Source organism: Panthera pardus, unplaced genomic scaffold, assembly GCF_024362965.1.
Source record: "Panthera pardus isolate Hobbes unplaced genomic scaffold, ASM2436296v1 HiC_scaffold_11, whole genome shotgun sequence".
Lineage (NCBI taxonomy): Eukaryota > Metazoa > Chordata > Mammalia > Carnivora > Felidae > Panthera > Panthera pardus.
Window position 1 is genome coordinate 5441478 of NW_026526666.1, and position 24773 is coordinate 5466250.

General features: G+C 42.7%; 1 protein-coding gene across 3 annotated transcripts in view; it reads left to right on the forward strand.

Annotated features, from left to right (window-relative positions):
• Positions 1 to 24773, forward strand: part of TBX15 (T-box transcription factor 15) — a 102532-nt gene that overhangs the window by 56044 nt on the left and 21715 nt on the right. For all 3 annotated transcript variants that reach the window (XM_053890687.1, XM_053890681.1, XM_019458007.2), the window contains exons 2-6: positions 139 to 352; positions 5655 to 5756; positions 7535 to 7706; positions 8726 to 8893; positions 18770 to 18834. In XM_053890687.1, coding sequence (XP_053746662.1) covers positions 139 to 352; positions 5655 to 5756; positions 7535 to 7706; positions 8726 to 8893; positions 18770 to 18834 — 721 coding nt within the window. The remainder of the gene's footprint in view (positions 1 to 138; positions 353 to 5654; positions 5757 to 7534; positions 7707 to 8725; positions 8894 to 18769; positions 18835 to 24773) is intronic.

Consider the following 24773-nt stretch of genomic DNA (forward strand, 5'->3'; position numbering starts at 1 on the left):
CCCAGCTTTAAGTCTCCTTTTGTTCAGGCCCCCCCACCCCCCACTCCATGCCCCCCATCCAACCTCCCATCTTTTAGGGTGATGGGCGGGGAGTAGCTCTGAAGTTTCTCACCTAAGACTTGCTTGTTTATTTTGCAGATTCCGAGCAGAGCACCGGTTCAGACTCTGAGGTGCTCACTGAGCGGACTTCCTGCTCCTTTGACACTCACACTGACCTGGGCCCTGGTGCTGCAGGCCCTGTGCCTGCCGCCATGTCTTCCATGGAAGAGATTCAGGTGGAGCTGCAATGTGCTGACCTATGGAAGCGGTTCCATGACATTGGAACTGAGATGATCATCACCAAAGCAGGCAGGTAAGGACACGTTCCTTTGCACGACCAGCTTCCAGGAATGGAGAAAAAAAGTAGGAGCCATTACATTTTTCTTTCCCGTTATTTGTGGTAGGTAGCATTGGTGAAGCCAAAGCAACTTGTACTCACTTTTCTGCAGGTGGACATCTTGGTAAAGTGATCTTGTGTTTACTGTGATTTTGCTCTTTTCCTCCGAGCGCCATTCCAACCTCTGAATCACCCCTATGCTCACAAACATTTTCTGCCTACAAATGTATTTCAGCTCACACCAGAGATCCGTGGTACCTAAGGGCCAAACGGTAGATTTCCAAAGCAAGTATTATGTCACCATCCAGTGTTTTCAAGAGAAAAAGTTTGCTCCCCAAACAACAGCTTGCATTTTCTAAGGCATTTAAAACAGCCAGATGTTTTTGTAAGAATTTTTTGGTAAGAACTGGGCTTGGTACACGTCTGGGCCCTGCTTATTGATCCATGTGTTTTATTGTTGGCTTGAAATTATCACAGAACTTTAATGGTGACCCCATGGAAACTTTTGCAAAACTATTTGTGTAGAATGACAGATGTTTTTATACAATTCTTTATTATTTTTTTAATGTTTATTTTTTGAGAGAGAGAGAGAGAGACATGGCATGAGCTGAGGAGGGGCAGAGAGAGAGGGACACAGAATCCAGAACATGCTCTAGGCTCCGAGCCGTGAGCAGAGAGCCCGATGCAGGGCTTGAACTCACGAACCATGAGATTGTGACCTGAGCTGAAGTCAGATGCTCAACCAACTGAGCCACCCAGGCGCCCTGAATGATATAAGTTTTTAAAATACAGTTTCTCTTAAAATAAGCACTTTTTATTAAGCTTATTCCTTCATTGGCATCTTTCAGTTTTTCATAGTTAGGTATCTGTTTTGTGCTGGATACTCAACGTATATTATGTTATTTAGACATATTATAATCCCATACATGGATGGGGATTAAAAGGCTTAAAGAAGTTAATTAACTTGACTAAGGTCACATGGGTAGTAAAGGGCAGCTCCAGAATTCCACATAAATCTGTCTGGTTCTAAAAACAATGTTCTTAACTATTTATAATTCTGCACTGTTAAGAAATGGTTGTAATTTTTGCCCCGTGGATTAAAACAAAATGATTTAAATAAAAATAAATTTAGACAAAGTTTTTGAGTATATAGGAATAGTTAATTAAAGTTAAAACAGTTATGCTGCTTTCATATTTTCAAAGCCAGTCTACATAGTCTCACATCCTGGGGACCAAAAAGAGCCACCCAGCTGATCATAAGCTGTCATGCGAACATCGACATTTAAAGTAAAAGAATATTTGAATGCATATAGAGAAACCTTCCAATTCAACAAGACACCACAAAAACATGAGGTCAAACTGAACCTTAAGTCTTGTTCATTTTGTTTCTCCTTTAGAAGCTTCTTCCTTCTTGGGGCACCTGGGTGGCTCAGTCGGTTGAGTGTCCGACTTCAGCTCAGGTCATGATCTCACGGTCTGTGAGTTCAAGCCCCACATCGGGCTCTGTGCTGACAGCTCAGAACCTGGAGCCTGTTTCAGATTCTGTGTCTCCCCTTCTCTGCCCCGTCCCCGCCATGCTCTGTCTCTGTCTCTCAAAAATGAATAAACGTTAAAAAAAATTTAAAAAAGAAGCTTCTTCCTTCTCTAAGTTTTAGTATGAACAAAACCATTAAAAAGCACTTTAGGAGAAACACCTTTGAAGGGAAATTATTTTCAATACCATCTCTTGTCAGTTGGCTTTCAGTCTACTTCTGTTCTACATTTTGAGATGTTATGGCTTAGAAGGAAACAGAGCAATTCAAGGAAAAAGTTTTTATTCTTCTTTTTTAAAAAAAAGTTCGTTTATTTTGAAAGGGAGATAGAGATAGAGAGATACAGAGAGAGAAAATGTGCAAGTGGGGGAGGGGCAGAGAGAGAGAGAGAGAGAGAGAGAGAGAGAGAGAGAGAGAAAGAATCCCAAGCAGGCTCTGCACTGATGAGGGGCTCAGACTCACAAATTGTGAGATCATGACCTGAGCCGAAATCAAGACCTCAGACCCTTAACCAACTGAACCACCCAGATGCCCCTTTATTCTTCTTAGTTTTTGGCAAGGGGGTTGGTTTGGACAGAAGGGAAAATATTACATTTTTTGTTTGTTTATAAGATTTTCTAGTTTTATTTGAGGTTTTCACTTACTACTGTTGAGTATGTGTCTTCCAGTCATTTTTGTCTCTGATATCATTCCCTTGTTTTTTGCACTTCAGTGAATTCAGTTTACCCCGACACCTTTTTCACAGCTCTCCTGTGACCTCACTTCATGATTTGTACTGCAGTGTTTTCTTTCCCACATCTCTGCCTTCACAAATTCACTTGATACCTGGATGCACCCAGATATTCCCAGTACATACATATACAGTTTGTTCTTTAGTCATATCCCTTTGTTTAGGTTTAGAAATGTTATTCATTGCTTCTGTAGTGGGTTGCCTCAGCCTTTGCTATTGCTACATGTAACTCTGCTCAAGTAATTCTGGAACAACTCGGAAACAGACTTTCTCTCTAGCTTTCTCTCTGTGAATTTTCTTCACTTTCTCCCCTTTCCTCAAGTCAGTTTCTTCCTTTTCACTCCATTTTCCTTCCTTTGTAGTGTCCCTTTCAATGTTAATCTCAGTTTCCATTTTCTTAGTTACATTCGTTTTGTATGACTCTCTGTTCTTTTTCATGCTCAGAAGATCTTAGTCACCATCCACTTCTTCTGACACCTTAAACTGTAATCCTGTTGATTCAGAGCTACTGCAGTCTACAGAGCCCTCAATCTTTGAATGTACCAATGGAATCTGTATAATCAGCACCATGGACAGAGGTTCTTGTAGGGATTAATGGGTTTGGAAGACACAAGAATTGGCCTAAACGTACCCATAAAATTAAAACCAAACACATCTCATTTTCTGAACATGAAAGATTAATTTTTCCCTAGGGTGTTATGACTTCACATGATATTCTGTGCTAAAATACCGGCAAAAGAAAAAGCAACTTTTGGTAAGTTTTTAGGAAGAGAATTCACATGTTGTCATAGAATTTTAAACCAAGAGGATACCTTAGAGACTAGATAGTCCCTTTTCTTTGTTTTATAGGTAATAAGGTTAAATAACTTCTCCAAATTCATTCACTTTAGAACTTGAGTATTTATTGGTAAAGGATGGGTAACTTCTCCACTCAAGGTCATATAAATGTTCCAGACAAAACAGGTATTGAATTTAAGACCATCTAACCCTTTTTCTTGAAGTCATGAAGAAAAACATTCATCTTTTGCAATGTAAGCCTCTCTAGATGACTTAGAGGAACCACATTTTCTTACCTCAGATAACAAGTGAGAGGACTTTTCTTTCCATCCCTGGCAAGGTACTCTCCAACCATTTATAAATACAAGGCAGCCATAAGTCATTGTTATTAAGAAGGGAATTAATGGTTTAGATTGAAATGTATCAGGGAACCCAGGAGGCTCAGTTGGTTGGGTGTCCGACTTCGGTTCAGGTCATGATCTTGCAGTCTCTGGGTTCGAGCCCCACGTCGGACTCTGTGTTGACAGCTCAGAGCCTGAAGCCTGCTTCAGATTCTGTGTCTCCCCCCTTCTCTGCCCCTCCCATGCTCATGCTCTCTCTCTGTCTCTCAATAATAAATAAATGTTAAAAAAATAAATTTAAATGTATAGATCAAGGTTCCCAAATTTTGGAAAAGAATTAATGTGTATCAAAGTGCCTAACCTATAGTGAATCCTGGATTTAGTAATTATGAGAAGTTCACCATTGAATTTCATTAGCTGACTGTAAGACTAAAATATAAGGCTTTCTAATTAAACTTGTGAGCTAGAGGGAGAAAATCTAGGATGATATACCAATAGAAGCTTCTGAAAAGCTATAAAGTAGGAAAGAAAGAATGGCTATACATTATTCTTTGCAAATATTTACAAATTAGCCATCATCCCTATTGAAGGTCTATGGTCCCCCTTGTCCTCAAATATGATTATGATGTCAATGACCTATTACCAGAAAACATTTGCTTTTTGAGTTGCAGTGCAGTGTGTGACTAGCACAGAAGGCTCCTCATGTAAACAACTAGGGCACATATGCAAGATGGCTGTCTGGGGTCAGGGTATGGTCTATGGCCGTGAAATGGAGCAAAGCCAATTAGGCTGTATGTGGATCAAGCCTGTGACCTTGACCTCATTAGCACCGTGCTCTGCCCAGCTAAACTAACTGGCCCCAGATGGTTAAGCTTAGTGCAGCATTTTGTGTACAAGTATCCTAGAGCACATTCAGGCAATGCAAAGTTTTGAACTGAGCACTTTTTATGTCTGACTCCTAAATGAATGACATACAAAAGAGCTTGATGTTTTACTTCTTTCTTATGGTTAAAGAAGAATGGAGAATTTTATTCTAGACCCCTTGAAACTCAATACTCTTCTGGGTTGCTCCCTCTCCTCCTCTTCAATTATGAGAGTAGTTGTAAAGTGCCATATCCTGACCTTGCTTGCTTTGGCAAGTTTAACAAGCCATTGTGGTAGAAACAAGGTATTGCCCAGAGGCCACTAGAATTCATTTGGTATTTGGTCCCTATTCCACAGGGTCCTCCCTCTGACACACATGTTGACAGCCTGAGAACTTGCAGAAATTTTTCTACAGTTTTATGCCTTAAAAAAAACCCCAACTTTGTTGGCCCTTTGTTTGGGGATTGGTAGCCTCGTCTATTTTACTTATTTTCTCAAAAGATTACTTTTAAATAGACTCAGTCAATCAAAAACTATTTCACGATCACCTACAATCAACTGTGATAAGCTACTTGACTAGTAAGAGCGTAAGTTATTCAAGGACATTAAGTGTAAGAGTGTATTTTCAAGGATGTTATAGTCTAATAAGAAATACATGTGTAGATGCACACACATTGTCTATCTATCTATCTATCTATCTATCTATCTATCTATCTATCTATTTATGTATCTTTCTGTCTAATCACTTTAAAGATGAACTAATAATATAAATCAAGGTAGGTATGAGCATTTGGAGTGTATGAATCATCAAATAGTTCAATTTAAGTTAAGAAGACGTGCTATTTCAGCAGTGAATCCTCAGCATATTTTATAGCAATGATTTCCAAAGCGTAAAAAAGCCGCCAACTTTGAGGATTAGAAGAATTGGACTTTGGTGTGCTTAGAGTTCGAAATAAGAAGAGACTGTCTAAGCTTTTATTCCTGCTACTTCTCCCGCTCTGATTGTTGAGCTTACTGTCTATTCCCCTTCATAGGAGGATGTTTCCTGCCATGAGAGTAAAAATCACTGGCCTGGACCCACACCAGCAATACTACATAGCAATGGACATTGTGCCTGTGGACAATAAAAGATACAGGTAATGATGACTCTGGGGTGTGGAACTGTGGACATCACCAGCATCCCAAGACAGTTCTTTAAACTCATTAGATGAAGCATTTTAACAGTGCACTGTACTATGCACTAAACAGGGAACAAAGATGGCAGATATGCCAATTAACCCATAGCAGAGCACCAGGCAGGAAGTAGTCGCTAGTGCTTAGAAATCAGGACTTAGTAACGGGTTAGAGTGGAATCCTCCCTTGTCTCTGGAAAGAGTGAGATTGTATAGTGTCTGCAAGGGTTGCAGAAATCAAATGGATGTTAAGTCTAAAATGAAGTCAGTTAAACATTGAAAGTGATTAACATATTGAATGATTCGGTTTATGAAATGCTAAATGAATTGAGATGATTTATTTTGGAGAGGTGGAGGAGAAGTGGACCAGTGTAGTATATTCAATCATATAGCTGATGGCTTGCCCTGTGGATGAGGGAGGGCAACAAGAGGAGGACTGGGTAAGATTTCAAGAATAAGCTTTAGTTAGGGTGAATTATTGTTTATCAAACTGTGTTGTGAGTGAGTTTGTTAAATAGCTTTCCTTCAGAGTCATTAAAGGCCAATACAATGTCTATGTATCTTGGATGGCTTACACTTATTTATTTATTTATTTATTTATTTATTTATTTATTTATTATGTAGTTCTTATTTAAAACAAGTTGTGGCATAATCAATCTCTTGAGATTTCAATCAAATCAGTGAATCATGACTCATTTTCAAAATATTTGAGTACTTGGCTTTAACCCCAAGAATTAGGAGGCAAGAGATGAATGAAGGGGGAAGACCAGGACTAGTATGGTAGAGGGAGAGAGCTGGCTACGAGAGAAGCGATCTAGATACAGGACTCAGGACAGGAGATGCTTCTGATCTGTTTCAGAGGATCATGGGAGTTGTGATTTGGACTGAGTGTCTCTGTTTGCTAGGGTCCAGGTCCCGCATGGTCCTTTATAAGTGAACAGCAGGGAAGTATCACATCCACGGAGAACTCTCTTCAGAACTATATATAGGGCAATTGGCAAATTCTGGAAAACTGACCTCCTTTGCTACCAACAACATCTCTTACTTTCAGTGGCTTTGTGGGAAAATAACATGGAGGATGATGACATTCCAAACTGGGTTCATCAAAGAAACCCTAAAACACTAACTGGGAAGACTTGGTGGTGTTTCTGGGAATGGTTGCACTAAGACAGAGACCCTCTATTTTCATAGAAATGCCTCAAAATTCTGATTCCCAGCAAAGAAATGGTTAACAAGTGAGAGGCTTGGAAGGTCTCTGCACATGGCTGTGTTTTATAGGACAATATGGAAGATGTTTTTAATAAGGAACCAAATCCTGAACAAGTGGCCAACGGATTATATGGTTTGCATTTGAAAGGTGAAAGGTTGCAGTAAAATACCTTTTCCATAGCTAGACACGTGGGTTCAGGATGCCTGTGTGCACACAGGGGTGCAAGGCAAGGAGAGGGAGAAGAAAGAAAAAGGACTGTGAGAATGTTTTCCTTGTGAGGGCTGCAGCTTTGATCATTAACCACAACACTTTGCTGCCCTCCCCCACCCCACCTCATTCTCCATTTTCGTCTCTGTCTGATTGTCCCTGCTTATCTGCCCTTCTCTTTTTCTCCTTGTATTCTCTCTTTAATCCCTACTGTTTCCATCTTGTCATCTCTCTGTCTCTCCCCTCTCCTGTCTCTACTGGCGTCCTGGGCTTCTCTTCCCTCTGTATCTGTCTCTGATTTCTCCTCTCTCCCTCTCTGCCTCAGATATGTGTACCACAGCTCCAAGTGGATGGTGGCTGGCAATGCGGACTCCCCTGTGCCCCCAAGAGTTTATATACACCCTGATTCTCTAGCTTCTGGAGACACTTGGATGAGACAGGTGGTCAGTTTCGACAAACTCAAGCTGACCAACAATGAATTGGATGATCAAGGACATGTGAGTCAAAGAATCCCATCCATCTCCCTCTTCCTCCCTTTTGGCTCTAAAGCTGACTAGCCCCAGGCTTTTCCAAATGTGTAAAATAAGAATCTCTATGCCACTTTGAGTAATTTTAAGTGAGTAATCCTAAAAGTTCTTTTTTCCTCCTGCAAAATTTCATTTATTACAAATCTAACATTTAGCAAATGTCTGCTGTGCATCAGGTTGTGTTTACCAGACTCCGTTCTCATGCTCCAGGGACCCACAGTCTAATCAAGGGAGAGGTTAAAGACAGAAGCACAGGACATGTTTTAAAATAGTGAAAGAAATCACACCATTCAGTGGAATAACTCACAGGGCAATAAACTCAGAGAAACAATTAAGGTGACAGTTTGGGTGGATTTGCCAAGTAAAGTATGCATTTTTAACAGAAGAATAAGTCTTAAGACTTTCCAGGTATAATTAGAGCCCTTGATGCTATTAATTTATCTTTATAACTTTCACTGGATGCCAAGATCCATACTGAGTGCTGCAGGAAGATCAAAGAAGGAAAACCATGGCTCCCATCTTTACGGAAATGACGATATTCTGAGGAATACCATTCACTCTCACAGGACATAAGGAATGTCCATAAATTTAGTAACAAGGTACAAATAATAGCTGATAGAATTTAAAGACAGCACGAGCCCATGATGAACATTTGAAGCAGGAAGGAGCAGCTGTCACATAGCAGAGGGTCTGAGATCTTTTAGCAGAGTGTTGTCTTCTGGGATTGGGACAGTTGTTCAGTATGTCTGGTTAAAGCAAGCGTACTACATCACCACCTGTGACTGGGGTACTCTGCTGTGTGGTTCCGTGTAGTGCTATCCAATCACTTAGTCCTTCCTGCCGCGGGCAAGAACACTGACTTCCGGTTTCCTGTACATCCTGGTCCCAGTCTCTGTTCTTCCTGTGATGCTTCTGTCCTGCGATTGTATTTGCCTGCGAGTTCAAAACGCTCTTTGAGTCTAGCATAATGCTGCCCCTTCTCATTTCAGATCATTCTGCACTCTATGCACAAATACCAGCCTCGAGTTCACGTGATCCGCAAGGATTTCAGCAGTGACCTGTCGCCCACCAAACCTGTCCCTGTTGGGGATGGAGTGAAAACATTCAACTTTCCTGAGACCGTGTTCACCACAGTCACAGCCTACCAGAACCAGCAGGTAAGAGGCTGCCTTTGAGAGTCTCTTGCTGCATCAGCTTTTAAAGGAGCTTATTCATGCTCTTGGTAAGAAATAGTCCTTCTACGTGGTACTGAAGAGCTGGAATGAGCGATGCCAGGCTTGCTCTGCAAACACCATGTTGGTGATGACAAGCCGTGATGCCTGGTAGCAGCTGGTATAGTCTAGATTTAGATCAAAGACAAAATCTTTGACCAGGAGGACTGAATCTTCTCAGTCATTTTCAACCTGTACTTGGACCTGTGTTCATGATCTCCCCTGCATTCTGGCAAATGTTCTTCATCATTTGCAAGTACCAAGGTTTGATTCATTCCTTCCCTCTTCTCTGCAACTTTCTGTGTATCCCTGCATCGGCTACATCAAAGTCATCAAGCCTCTCCAGCTCCGCTGAAGACCCAACTGCTTTCATTTACACTATCAGACTAAATTTACCTCTGTGTGATCACCAGCCACACCCTAGCATCTGTGTTTTGATGTCAGCAATATGTTCCTTCATTCCATAAATATTCTAGAACTTACAATATTGCACGTTTAGTAGGGAGATCGAGCAGGTGAAGACTTATTTCTCCACGAGGAAAGAAGAGTTTGAGTTGAGTGAAAGGCACGTAAATACACAAGGATAAAACAGTGGACTAATTGAATGACAGAGACGTGGAGAGGGTGCTTTTGGGTTTGGGGAATGAGGGATGTTTTCCCGCAGGAGTCGATGCTTTCTCTGGTGTTGAGACGCGCATAAAAATTGGCCAGACTAATGGGGCAAGTATGTGGGGACGGGGCATAGGGAGAGGGGAGAGACAGTGAGTCTGCAATCGTTGTTGGCATTCTAGACAATGTTCTTGTTTTGAGGAGGGTGGCTAGATGGATCTACAAGTGATCTCACTTTATGCAATTCCCGACAGTTGCATGTGAATTTTGTTTTTGTAAATTAGAGTGTATTTCATCTTTTGACAATTCGTCTCATCAATAGGATCCTGCAGTGACTCCCTTTCTGAAAATAAGAGTTTTCGCTTGTTTATTTTAATATGCCTGCATACTTTTATTTTGGGCCTGCTTGGAGCAAAATGAACTTTCTACCACAACACTCAATACCTTTCGTACTTGGATACTATGCTTAGTGCTCTAAGAAAGAAATAGAGGAAAAATAATCATTTACTAAATATTATTGAGTGCTTACTGTGTGCCAGGCAGGTGAAAGTGATATAATCTTTGGTTCATAGAGAAAGAATATTTTAATCTTTCATAGCACATTTGGATAAGACTTTTTAGATGTTCTTTGCCTCCAGAGGCATGTGATATACAACAACCCCTTAGTCTGGTAGACAAGTACTGTATGCTTGCTGGGCTTTCTCAGCAGCTGTAAAGCATTCCCAACTTCAGATTTTCCTGGTGGATGCCACATTTGATCTAAAGTAGAGGAAGAGTTTTAGTTTGCTTTGGGTGCTACTTAAAATCTATTGAACCCTCTCAAACTCCTTAGATAGGTCATCATGGGTCCTTACAGGAAACTTTAATAATCAGAAAATTTTTTGCAAACTCTGAAACAAGATAGAGCATCAATTTAGACATGCCCTTTGTAGCGACGGGGACCTTGGGATTAACTGTGGTTCAGGAGAGGGGGAGCACGACTCTAAGTTCTTTGAGTCACTGATTGGACTTTTTTCCAAAACACTCACCCACCATTTTAATCATTAGTTTCTCATGAAGGCAGAGATTGTGGTAACAAATACTACAACTTCAGAATTTAGTGTGTGCAGCAAACTAGGACACTGGCGAATGAACATTCTACTGCCTCGCCGAGATCGGTTGTAGAGGCTAATAGGGTCAGTACTGTGACCCAAGCTGAAATTAGAAAGCCACAACTCACTGTGACAATAAAAGAAGAGCTAACAGGGAAACCTGAAATCCCTTACACTTTTCTACCTTCTCTCATAGACAGTGTTCCCGTGTCTGAGTACATTCTACTCGTATAAATATTGTCTTTTTTCTGGACCGGGTGGAGGGGGCAGTGGTGGTTTGCTGGGGGCAGGACGCCATGATTAACTTCATGGCATTCGGTGGCAGACATACCTGGCTTGATTTCTGACCTTTCCACTGACAAACTGTATGACCTTGAACAAGGTTCTTAACCCCTTTCACCCGTGTTTCCTGGTCTGAAAATGTCCTGGCCTCATCGAGTTAGTGACGAGGACTCGATGAGGGAACACGCGTCAAGTCGCTGACGCAAACCTGGCTTCTGATTCATAGCAGTCATCCTGAATTGGTAAACAGCTGGGTCTGCACAGGCATGAAGGGGAGTGGCGAGTAGAGGCAATTTTATAGAATAGATTGCTCGTTAAGGAGAAAGTGGATCGTTGGGAGTTGGAGGACTTGCATTGGCTCTTGAAGGGATTATAACCAATAGGCAACTACTTTGATCTTTCTGTTCTCAAGTCACGTTGGTGAATTCATGATGTGCTGACATTCAAAATAGATGAGTCACACATACTCAATTCTGTGCAGTTTGAAATCAAGATAACAGCTTTTGCCTGTTTAACAAGTCTCACATCAACAGGCACGATTATTTAACATTCCCTTTGGCTGTGTAGATATGATTTCATATAACACAGTGTCTCCTAATAAAGCAAACTAACCTCAGGTCTCTCCCCCAGGCATCTTGGGGTCTGCATCCTGTGACCTAGCAATAATTTTCAGACTTGTCATGAAGATGCCGGGTAGTATAAACTATTCTCTTTTGTGAGCTATATCACCTACTACTGTTTTTATCTCCTCAACTTTCTTGAATGGGAACGATTAATATTTTATGGCAAAAGTATTTACCTCATGTATTTCTTTTTAAGGGAATGGTTAGGAGGCCTGTGAGAGAGGAAAGAGGAAAAGTCAGTGGGCAGGGGGTGGGTGGGGGGTCCTCACTGTTCTCAGGAACTCAATGAAGGAAGGACAATGGGAGGAATGGAATTGAAGTGAAATGTTATTCAGTCAGTCAGATTCAGGCAGTGTCCTTTCCTGGATAGGGAAGGACAGCAGTGGGCTAGGCATTTAGAGACTTGGGTTTTTGTCCTAAGTGTCCCACTAGCTACTTGTGTCACTCTGAGCAAGGTATTCTCTTTCTGGGCTTGGATTTCTTCTTCAGGAAAACGAGCAATTGACCTGTGTTTTCTAAGTTCTCTGTTAGCTCTGAAATCGTAATTTCTTCCTCTTTTTTTCCTGCATGATTTTTAATGAGGGGTGGAAACAATTTCTTGTTTTCAAGCAGAGGCAGTCAACACACACAAGTATTAAAAATTATTAGAATGTTCATGTCTGTCAACTATTTAGTAACCTCCACAACGGTCTAGACCAACAGAGTTGTAGCAAGTCCACACTTGAGAGGCGGGAACTTGGTGTTTTGTTGCTGGTCAGCAAAATATTCCAAGCGATACTGTTCATTGTCACTCCTCCTAGCCCTCTCCTCTGTTAAGGTCTATCTCCTCTTGGCTTCTATCTCGTCAGCCAGACCAGCTGGACACCTGACTCTCCACACGTCCGATCTGCCATTACACTGTGTTGCTTCTACTCGTGGAGTATCTTCTACTTTCTACTCTCGTTGCTTGTGCCCTCGTTCTGGACCTGCCCTCCCTCCAGCTTAGGCTGTGGTGACAGCTTCCAGCTGAGTCACCTGGACTGCACGCTTAATGTCTCATGAGCCATCACGTATATTCGCTGAGGGATGGATCTTCCTAGAGCACAGCTCTGATTTCATCCTTTCTCTGTCACGAATTGTCTATGACTCCCCAGCACCTAAGGGAGTAAAGCCTGAGATCCCAAGTCTTCCTATTAAGGTCCTCTGCAGCTAGTTACCAGCTACATTTCTAGGCTCACTTTCCGCTCGTCTTCGTCATGCATCCACAAGAGTTCAGCGGTCTGGTTTGAGTTTTACCATGGTTTGCGCTTTGTAGCCGCCCTGCTTTTGCTCGTGCTGTTGTCTTTCCAGGAATGACCTCTCCGTTCCTCTTTATCTGTCTAGATTCCTTCCACTCTTCAAGTTCGGTACAGATACAAACCCTCCTAACATTCCCTCCTACAACATCTCTTACATTTTTCAGCTGCAGGTGAGCTCTCCTTCATCGAACTGTTAGTGTGCTGTCCCTCTCTCATGACCCCATCACCAGGTCAGGGGTGAAAAGACTCAGGTTCTAGACCCAGCTCTGTAGCTGAAGGATTGTACTGCCTGTGACAAATCACTCCACCTCAGAATTCTCGTTTGGGAGTTGATGGTTTGCTCTGAATCAGTGCTTCTCAGCCACCAGTCTATGGAGAAATTTTTTATAATCCATTGCAAGATGTAACAATAAAGACAGTATAGGGCCATTTTATACCTGTATGCATTCATTTAAATAGACCGTATGTTAATTTGTCCTTTTCACTTTGTTTGATACTAAAATGTCATTTATTTTATAAAATAATGATGGCAGGAGGTAGTAGATAGATGTAACTCTTTTCGTTTGATAGAATAAAGAAATGGAATATCAATGTTGATCCCTCAAATGTTGGGGGGGGGGTATTAAAATTGGCCTGAAGCCCAGAAACCACTAATTAAGAAGAAGGACACTTCCATCTCCATAATGCTAAGGTATCTGTGTCTATCTCATAGTGCACAGCACTGAATATGTGCCTGGAAAAGGACTGCATGAATAATTAGCCAACACACCTTCACTACCAGTTTCCTTACAAATCTGTGGTTCGCTTCTTTGGATATAAGTAGTAGTGAAATGTGAAGAAAGAGTTTCTATTTTCATAAAATATTTTATGCTTTTCTTTCCCCCTTCCCATTCCTTCCTCCCACCCTTGCTGACTGACCCGTAGACTCCCAGGGCTGCTAGCATACTGAAGTTATTATTACTATTATTTGCTCTTGGAGTGCCAACTTGGCAGGCCTAAGGCAGAGAGGAGGGTACGCCATGCCCAGAATCTCATCGTGGAGAATAAAGTGGTAGAGGTGGGAATAAAGGCGACTCTACGCTTTATGCTTTTTCTTGGAAGAAGCTGACGCCAGCATGTCCTCATGGAATTAGCAGGAAATTTCCATTGCAGAGTCTTTGTCTTCTCTAAGGGGAAAAGACTTCTGAACCTTGATTTTTTTTTTCCCCCAAACAGGAAACTAGATTTCAAAAAGACACAGCCCTGTTCTCCTCAGGTAACACAGTCTTATTTCTCGATGAGAATTGGCTACACGAACCAGATCGGAAGTCTGAAACCACAGCCAGGTCTGTGTAAGCAAATCCAATAGGAGTTCTGAGCCGCTCATTATGTACTGAACTATCGAGCCAGTTGTGTTCTCACGTTCCAATCGAGTCAGTGCAGAGGATTTTTTATTTTTTATTTTTATATGGGCTAAGTTTTTTTTTTCTTCCCTGATGAACACCCTTCAAGCAATATAGTAAAAAAAAAAAATAAGAATAACTAAGAGAGTGTTCATAAGGGAAGGCCTTTTCAGCCTTGGTATTGTAAAATCATACTCAGGATATCGAAATTTCCTTTTCTTTGTGGGTTGTGCTATTTATGTCTACACTGTGTACCGTGAGGCGTCCCTCATTTAGTAATTGCCTTGGTGAAAGGTCAGTGAAAATGATTCAAATCAATGGTGGCAGGCCAGCAGCCACCTCTTCGTGTGCTACAGCCCCCAGTGACACAGACTCTACCATCGGTAGAAGGTCGTGGAAATCAAATCAGTGAGGAAAAATGCTTCCCCAACCTCTGGACTTTCCATGCCTCCTCGCTATCATTGGACCAAGTTTGAACATGACCTCTGTAGAATAGCTTTGGATATACGGAGAGTTACTAATCGACCTCTCGTTCTGCCTGGTGGGACATTGAAGACTCTCGTCTGCAGTGCTGCAGTGAAAGCAGATAGGATCGAGGGAGTTGTTTGGTCTGTGTTCTCTAGGGCCGGTTACCGCTCTGGCGCTGGTGATTCCTGTTTTCCACATTATTCATTCATGCACTCATGCACTCATTCATTCGTTGAACACAAATAGTGTGTCATGTTCGGTTCTTGATAAAATGGTATATGAAATGGATGCGGTTCCTACCTGAAAGCACCCTGTTTGGAGGGATGATCAAGGAACATCTCTCTCAGGAGATAACATTTGGACTGAGACTCATGACTAGGCAGCAGCTGTGTAAAGAGTAAAGAACATTTTTGTCTGGGGGTTGAGTGAGCGTGAGGGGTCTGAGCAGGGAAGGGCCTTGGCACTTTCCAGCACTCAGAGCAGCTTGAGCTTGGCGGGAGCCTGTGGCCCAGGCGTAGAGGAGTGTGGGTGGGGATGGAGAGCTAGGCAGGGGCCACGCTGGGTCCACAAGTCCAGCCAAGGAGTTTGGATTCGGTTCTGAGTGGGGTGGTAACCACTGAAGAGAATGACACGATCTATGTACATGTTCACAAAGACCACTTTGGTGGCTGTGTAGAGAAGAGAGATCAGTTTAAAGGTTTATGTAGAGTAGTTTAGTGAAAAGATGGCGATGTATTGGTGGAAGGTGGGGAGGTGGAGACTGACAGCCATATTTGGGTCTAATTGATAAACAGAACTATGGAGTAGAGTTGAAAATTAATTATTCCAGTGAGCCTTCCGCACTATCCCAGATGGCCACATGTGTGGTGTGTGCGCAGAGGCGGCAGGGGTCGTGAGTCCTCAAGTGGTGACTTGTGGGTCCCTGTGCTGTGGTCCTCACTGGCCTCTGCTGGTGGCTGTCATTATCTGCTCTCGACCTTGGGTCCTTTGTGTGGACATGCTCTACTGATAGAAGACTGCTCAGCTTGTGCTTTTGTGTTTTTGCCTCAGTTGGACCTCCTGGGCCTCCCTGGCTGGCCCCGCCTCCCCGCAGGGCTCGTCTAGGTCCTCTGTTTGGCTCCTGCCTAGGCTGTAGCACCTTGGGGTTAGGGCCACCCTGCCTTCCCTGGCATGGCAGGTGAGGACCTCTGAGTCCCTGACCCCCCACGGAAGGGCTATAGGAGGCCTGCAGATGCTAGCTTGGGCCTCTCTTCCTGACTCATCAGACCAGGCGGCATTTTCACTTCGATGCGGCCAGCCCTATGTATGTATGGAGGTGGCCCTGCCAGGCTTCCTCTTTTTCCCTACTCCACTGGGGTGCGAGGGGAAGACCTTTTACTTCTCTTTCCACTTGATACGAATTCGTCTTGTGTCACATCCTTGTCTTCCGCAGGACAGCAGGCTTTATGGCCCAGCTGTCATTCGCATCCCTTCCTATGCTATATGAGATATTCACAAGATCTGAGGCTACCAGGCTGGCTCTCCATATGGGAACTGTGGGCCTATGGATTTATTGAGGTTGAGAATACATTGGTTTGTTCCTCCAAATTATTGTCCTTGTTACACTTGGTATTGGTAGGCACAGCCAAAGTTGTCAGCACCAGCATTAACTGGGGTCATAGTTTGGCTTATATTGTTAAATTGCTCTCTTCTGCCTGTAGGGTATGTAAATGCCTAAGCAGGGCAATGAGGGCTTTCTGTGATAGGGCCTGAGGGCAGCCTCTAGCTGTCTCTCACTGCCCCTCTTCTCCTACCCCATGCCCTGGCCAAATTGGACTTCTCAGTGTTTTTCCAGTATGCTTCATTCATTCATGCTTCTATACCTCGGTGCACTGGCTTATGTAGGACATTTCTTAGTAAATGCTTCCCTTGTTCCTTTCTCCCCTTTTTGCATGTTTCATGAAAATCCTACACATCCTTCAAGGCCTGGCTCATGTGCTATATCTGAGAGATAGCCTCAGAGACCTTCAACTTGGACCCATTGCTACTTCCTCTTATGTTCTTACGGCACTTTGCCTTTGTTGTGAACCTTATCAATTTCTGTTTTGTGTTGGTGTGTATATCTGCTTTTTACTTCTAGATTAGAAGCTTCTGTCTGGGGGGGGAAGGCCAGACAATACATAGCCAAATGCGGACTAGATATCACTATCACCTATGCATCCTGTCACCTTGCTTTGCACACAAAGGCACTTGATAATCAACAAATAATGAGTATACACTACATAAAGCTCTGTAAATCTCACATTAAAAGCTTTGAAACAAGTATAGAGGTGCTGTTTTTCCTAACATTTGGTGGCATTTTTCTATTAAATCGCCATGCAGACCTCTTGGCCTGAGATAGAATGAGCTGTGGCAAACAGGTTTTCAACCTTTTCTCCCAGGCCCATGAAATAGAATGTCATTTTATTTACAGGGGCCTGTGGAGGCCCCCCAAACATGGCAGCACAATCATATATCAGGAACCCCTATCATAAATGAGCCGGACAGGATAAGCCAACTTGAAAGAGAAAATAAAATATTATAACCCCAACTTGAAAAGAAAATATGGTGTGTGGTTTATTGCTGCGGATTATGGAGGAAGAAAGAACGGATTTTAAGTCAAAAACAGAAAAGCAGTGACAGTCTTTAAACGCAATACAATATTCACAGGGCAGACACTAGACTTTAGAAAGCCAAAGGCTTCAGGCTCCTGCTCTGGTCTATAAAATAGATGTAAAATTGCTTTTGCTACATTATTAGTGCTACATTATTAGTGTGCCATTCTAGAGGCAAGGACTGTTTTAGGGGAAAAAAATTAACTTTGATACTTTCAAGTCAGAGTCTGTTGGTTGGAATCTCACGTTGCATTTTAAAGACCTTTAAAGACTGCGGCTTTGGGAAATTCCACTCTGACAAAGTGAGCCAAAGAGGGACTTGGAAAGACTTGCTCCATAAGAAATAACTGTAGCCATCCTAGTTGATAAGGTCTGCAAAGAGCAGAAATGGGAAGGTGGTCTTAAATAATGAGATTCCCTCTGTGTAGAATTACCTTCCGTTGAGAGTGCCTTTCATCCTTTCCTGAGCTCCCTCGCCCCCACCCCTAAGTCTCTGTTGCTTGAAGGTAGTGAGTCATTCACATCTGGTTTAGACACAAAGATCTCGAAAGGGCCTCCCATGACCAAGGCTGAGAGCGGAAACGAAAGAGCACATGTGGAATTTGTTGGTCAGGCTTGGTCTAGTCTGGAGGCATGAGGGTGATGTGTCCAAACCTCGCCGAGTTCGAGGGGACTGAGGTCAGATGCAGTAGGCAGGGACTTCTGCACTGAAGTGGAGTTGGAGCCAGATGCTCCAGAGGACCTGCCCAACCTGGGCCACACAGTGGTTTGTGTCTTCTGATTTGCTTGTGAGCCTTGGAGACTGGAAGAAATGCACTGTAGCCAGCTCCCTTGAGTCCCCCGTTTGCAGATTTTGCCTTGCGTGCAACCTTGATGAAAGTCTAGCTGCTTTTTGTGTCTTTTACAAGACCACTTTAGGTCATTAAATGAATGATCTCTAGGGACAGGGAAGGGGCAACTTAAGTGAGATGGGATGTGCAATTATTTGGGTCTTTCAGGCTGAGGCAGTTGTCTGGTGCCCTCATTTCACTGGATTGGATTGACTGAATCCATTCATTCATTATTTACTCGCTCAGCAAACACTTTTCAGGTGCTCCCTGTGTGTCATGTTCCATGGACTTGACCATCGCCCAGTTTTCCATTTCCATGCCTTTGTTTGTCTGGGCAAATGATTTAGCCTCTTTTTTGGGGGGGTGGGCAGGAAAGGTGAGCAGAGGAGTTTACAGTCACATACTGGGAAAACCTGGGTTTTTTAGGGAGAAGTGTGTCAGCTGGGTCAGACATCTGTGTGCCAGGCCCGAGTCCTATCTCCATTTCAATTTAAATCTCAAACTTAATGGAAACTAAATAAAAACAACAGCCATTACTAACAGAGTGATTTTTGTTATTTTTCTAGGAGCAACCGAAAAAGAAATCCGTTAATACAAACACAACTTATGTTTTTTGCTTGTTTCCAGATCACCAGATTAAAAATCGATCGAAACCCTTTTGCTAAAGGATTCAGAGATTCTGGAAGAAACAGGTAAGAATAATTGATTGAGAAAGAGACTCACCGACATTTCTCTTCTATGTGACATTTTCCCCCCGGCTCCCCATGCGTGGCTTTTGGCTCCTACTTGTTGGAGACTGCTTGCGCGCTAGCCACTCTGCTGACTCAGGCAAAGAGGAATGGACAGCTGATCCGAGGATCAAAGAGCTGTCCCCCAAAAGTTGAATTTTCCAACTTTCTGTTAACACACTGTACATCAATACTTGGTAATCCAGTCACTTAAAACAAATTTTATGGTGCTTTATTATCCTCAGAAGATTTTGCCACTTTTTCTGATAAGTGCATGGGTGGCTACAGCACTTACACTGACATCTCATTTATTTTGCGTTATCAGGAAACAAGGAATTGTGGACAAATAAAAATTATCAGAAAATTATTACCTTTTTAAAATTTTTTTTAAGTTTATTTTGGGAGAGAGACAGAGAAAGAGAGCATGAGCAGGGGAGGGGCAGAGAGAGTGAGAGAGAGAGAGAATCCCCAAGCAATCTCTGCACCGTCAGCATGGAGCCCAACGCGGGGCTCGAACTCACAAACCATGAGATCGTGACCTGAGCTGAAATCGAGCGTCAAATGTTTAACCAACTGAGCCACCCAGGCACCCAGGAAATTATTACCTTTAAGAGCTAAAACATTGGTAAGAAATTAGCCATTTTTCTCCTAAGACATGTTCCCAAAATATATTAGGTGTTGCCTACCTTGATAAAGACAGTTTCTAAAACCCAACCTTTCCTGATGGCCCAGCATCATTAGGATTAGGTTGTCATATAGGGAAATTCTGAGGAACAGCTGACGTTTGAGGGACTGTTTGCTCTTATTGTAAGTGGACTTAGCGACATGGCATTTTTCTGGTTAATTCTGCTTCTGTCTAAATCCTTTCTTTCTCACCCTTCCTCTGTAAAATTAAAATCTGTTATCCAGAGAGCTAGGTGAGAACTGAAATGGTTAGGAAACACAGATCTACCTAAAGTTATGCAGTCAGAAAAATTCACTTTATATAAACTGTACTGAAACCACAAATGTGACACGCATGTTTTATGAAGTGTGCAGGTTAAGGGGTGCCTGGGTGGCTCAGTCGGTTAAGCGTCCAACTTCGGCTCAGGTCAGGATCTTACGGTTTGTGAGTTTGAGCCCTGTGTTCAGCTCTGTGCTGACAGCTCGGAGCCTGGAGCTGCTTCTGATTCTGTGTCTCCCTCTCTCTCTGCCCCTTCCCTGCTCCCTCTCTGTGTCTGTCAAAAATAATAAACATTAAAAAAAAATTTAAAGTGTGCAGGCTTTGCAGTAACTATTTACATTAGTGTTCAGACATTTTCCTCATCCAGGGGGCATTTCTTTACATCGAAATAACACAGATTGTCAAGAGTTATCTGTGCTATTTTCCCTGCAAGAGTTTTCAGAGAAACTGTTTAGTATTATATTTAGAATCACTTCATGAACTTTATAGCACATTCTGTTAGAACCCAGATGTATGCTAAAAGTCATCTGTAGTGATCATTTCCTTCACAAAATGATTAATGGAAGCACTTCTTTTTTTAAAACATTATTTGCTTTTTTGAATTCTAGGATAATTAACGTACAATGTTACCTTAGTTTCAGGTATAGAGATTCAGCAATTCTATATATTACTCAGTGCTCATTGTGATAAGTATATTCTTCATCCCCTATGGAAGAACTTCTTTATGAAACTCTTTTTGTATACTTAAAATCCATTTAGATTTCTAGAAATTTTTATTTACCTCAGAATTTCTTGAGGTTACACCTATTGATTAAGGTAGAATTCAGTTGAACTTCTAGTTTGAAGATGACAAAAATTGAGTGATGTGTTCTAGATCAAGCAACTGGTTAGTGGTGTGGCCACACTAGAACTCAGGCATAAGGACTCCAGGCCAAATACTTTCCCTTTCAGGAAAGACCTTTGTCCTCAAAATGTAGCCAGTGAGGAATGGGTACTCTCTCTGCCGGTTAGTTTATATCCCATGTTCAGGTTACAGAACTTGCCTGTGAGCTGTTTCCCGTTGCTTCCTTTTCAGGGCTCTGCATTCTAGACTTACTGAGGACCTTGCTAGTGATGATGTTCTCAGAATAGAATCTGGCCTTTGATAAAGAAGTCTTTAGGGTATTTAAGATCTTTAGCTTAAGAGCCCGTGGCTGGATTTTGGGGGTTCTGTGAGTTCCCAGATACTATAAGGAAAATCGTGTGTGGATGAACAGGTATGCATTTTTCTTAGGAGAGGTCTCTAGCTTTCTCCAGATTTTTGGAAGGTTCTGTCACCAAAAGTTAAGAATTTCTGCCCTAGACACAGCTGGGGGTCAACCCTAATGACTTTCGTTATTCAACCACTTTCTCTTTCTTTCCTTCTGTATCTCCAGTGGCATTTAATTATTTGTTTATTTTCTTCTTGGCACTCCAAAGGTTGTTTTGATTTCTTCTTTGCCTTTTACTCCCATTGGAGTCCTTGTTTTTCTGAGGCCCAACCTAGGACAGAAAATTGGGATAGGCTGTATTGACCAGTGTTGCAGCTATGTTCTAGGAATTGAACATCAGTCTTGGGAATAAGTCTACGTGTCTTGAAGCATTTGCCATGGTTAGGAAGTTATGATGACATCTTGGTTCAGGTCCTGAGATTCTCCTATCCCCTCACTGGGCTAGAAGGGAGTTAGACACATCATTTGGTCCTGGCCTGGGTCTGCTTTAGGGCTGGTGAATGTCTTACTGTTCAGACAGTTATTTGTCTTGCCTAGTGGGCTACTCTTCTTTGTAAGGACTCCAGGAGGGCAGAACTATGGATCCTCATTAGGCCATTTCAGTGGCTTATTTATATATAATTTTTCTGGTAGCGTGGTGATTCTTCATTCTGTCCCATTAAAACCTGCAGGCTATTTTAAGTAATGTTAATAGTTATAGAAATTATCTCAGATCGAACACTTACTGTGTCCCAGATCTTTTACTTACATGTTTTCTAATCTTTAAAATGACCTATATTTTGTGTTTATTGTGGGAACCTGAGGCTCAGGGAGCTAGTGTCACACAGGAAAGCTGGAGCACTAACTCCCAGGTCCACCTGTGCACTCTGTGCTCTATCATGCTAAGAGTTTAAACTTGACTTGTTATCTTCGACACATTTAGAGACTAGAACTCTTCCTCTAATGGCCAATAATGTGTGTTCTCTGTCTGTCTTTGTAGACATCCCCGTGGCTTTGTCATTTGCTTGCTGTGCCCCCTGTAAATAAGGAATTCCCTAGTAGAGGACAGGAAGTCAGGTTGATCTTCCCTAGCAAGTGAAACCATGACATGATGACCCTGAAGTCCCCTGTCTCACAATAGGGCAAAGATGAATCATTAGATATAGAAGCCATTTTTATCCTCCGGTGCTCTGGGAAGCTAGATTAAAATTGACCTCTGGGGGCTAGTACAGTGGCCCTTGTATTTTCTCTTTTAAAAAGGTCAAAATTACCTGATAATCAGGCTTGAAATCTCACTACCTGCCTGCAGGATCTGATAAGGACAAGAATTATTAATGTCAAGTTGCAGATGAGAAAGACTGATGAGGATAGAGGGGATTATTTGTAAATCCTCTGGGATCTGGGGGCTCTGTGCCAACACCAGAATCCAGTTCATCACCTTCCAGCCAGTGCCTCACCTACTGCCCTGCTTGTGCTAACAGAGTTCTTATAAATCTATGATCTTCCTCATGCCTTTTAGACATCAAATGACTCATACAGAGGAGCATGGTTTGATGAGTTGCATATAAACGTACCCAAAACATACGGATTACATTTCCTTTAAAAACACATGGGCTTAAAAATTAAGGGGGGAAAGTGCTTGGCCAATGTTTTTTGGTTTTGCAGAACACAAAACATTTGTGGAATACTTTGCAGTTACAGAATTTGCCAAACCTCAAACCAAAACACGTTTATGTTTGTCGATCTCAATCTATCCCAGCGCGATCCAAAGGCTCAGGAAGGGAGGGGTGTAGAGGGCAGATGGGGAAGACACAGCCACCCGCTGCCCTCTCTTCAAATGCCTCTCCAGACTCTCTCCCACCCTGCCAGCCTCTCTCTGCAGCATCCTCTGAGTGTGGCCAGGCGACCGCAGTGTCCTGAACACAGAGAAGAACTGAGGAGGCTCGGGTGAGGACACTTATTTCCATTACTGATATATAGTTTTTAAATGTTTATTTATTTTGAGAGAGAGAAAGAGAGAGAACCTGAGCTGGGTAGGGGCAGAGAGAGAGAGAGAGAGAGAGAGAGAGAATCCCAAGCAGGCTCCGTGCTGTCAGTGCAGAGCCTGACATGGGGCTTGAATCCACAAACCATGAGATCATGACCTGGGCTGAGATCAAGGGTCGGATGCTTAACCAACTGAGCCATCCAGGCACCCCACCTCATATTTTAATATAAAGAGAAATCCATGGAGAGTACTCCTGACTCCCAGCCCTATCACTCTCTCCTTCCCCTCACTGGGCACCGCAGTGCCCCACCTGATTGCTGAGCCTGGGAGAGGGAACTCTTCAGGACCTGCTTCCCTAGAGCAAGTGTACATTCTGGGCTCTTGCCATTGATGGTAAGTCCAGAAGAGGCAGCCTGCCATTCTGGGGAGTGGTCCCTCTTCAGGGCAGTTCTAGCCTGCTCGTTCAGCCTCCACACCTACACCTTAGTATCCAGACACTTTTGTCAGTAATAAAGCTGGTATTTCAGTCTCCATTGCTTCAGGCTCCCAGGACTTTCTTGGACTTTATTCTGAGTTCAAATGAGGACAAGAGGTGACATTAATTGGGCCTTTCAGAACCCCACCAGAAGCCCCAGTGAGCCAGGGTGTCATCCCTGTGGTGTCACCATCACCAGAGCCTGTCACAGTCCTCTCTGCTTCCTTAGGAAGTGCCATTCACATGCTTCTGTGTGACAAGGTCACCACTCCTCAAGCTGTACTTATGGAGCTGCTACTTTGCATTGCCATGTGATTGTGTCCCTGATTAGAAGTCTCCACTAGAAGTGTGTGTGTGTGTGTGTGTGTGTGTTCATGTTGAGAAGAGTGGTAGACAGGTGGTCCTTTGGATGGAGACACTCACAGATTTTGCTTCCAGCATTGTCTCTGCAATGGGAGGGCAATTGTGTTTACTTCTAAATTGTTCCTCCTAGATTTCTCAGAAATTATGTGGCCCAAATCTGGCTTTAGGGAGGTTGGAGGAGATCCATGTATATTTGCTTTTAATCAGGCCTAGTCCCAGGCACGATATCCAGAGTTAGCTCTGGGAGATTTCTCCTTCCAGGAGGAGATAGTAACACCTTCCTGTTCCTAGGGAAAACAGATCCCCTCAGCTTGATTAGTTTATGTCTTGTGGTCTGTGTTCCTGGGCTCTGCCCAGTGTTAGAATGTGAGTTCCATGGGGCGCCTGGATGGCTCAGTAGGTTAAGTGTCCAACTTTGGCCTATGTTATGATCTCACAGTTTGTGGGTTCGAGCCCCATGTCAGGCTTTGTGCTGACAGCTCAGAGCCTGGAGCCTGCTTCAGATTCTGTGTCTCTCCCTCTCTCTCTGCCCCTCTACTGGTTGTGGTCTCTCTCTCTCTCTCTCTCTCTCTCTCTCTCTCTCTCTCTCAAAAATAAATAAACAGTAAAAAAATTAAAAGAAAAAGAGTGTGAGTTCCTTGAAGACTGTACCTATGTCAAGTAGTCTTAAGCTATTTCCTACAGCATCAGGTACACAGAGTAAAATGATAATTGCTCATTTACTTACAAAACAGCAAAAAGATTTGATGAGTGGCAGAGAAATTAAAAACCAGGAACTCTGGAGTGAGAAAACCTTACCCCAACCAAGGGTGAATCAAATGCAACAATAGTGGAGAACTAGTTTTGGACACGAACTAAGAAGGGAAGGAAGAGTGAATCTATAAATAGGCTTAGTCTCAAGACTGG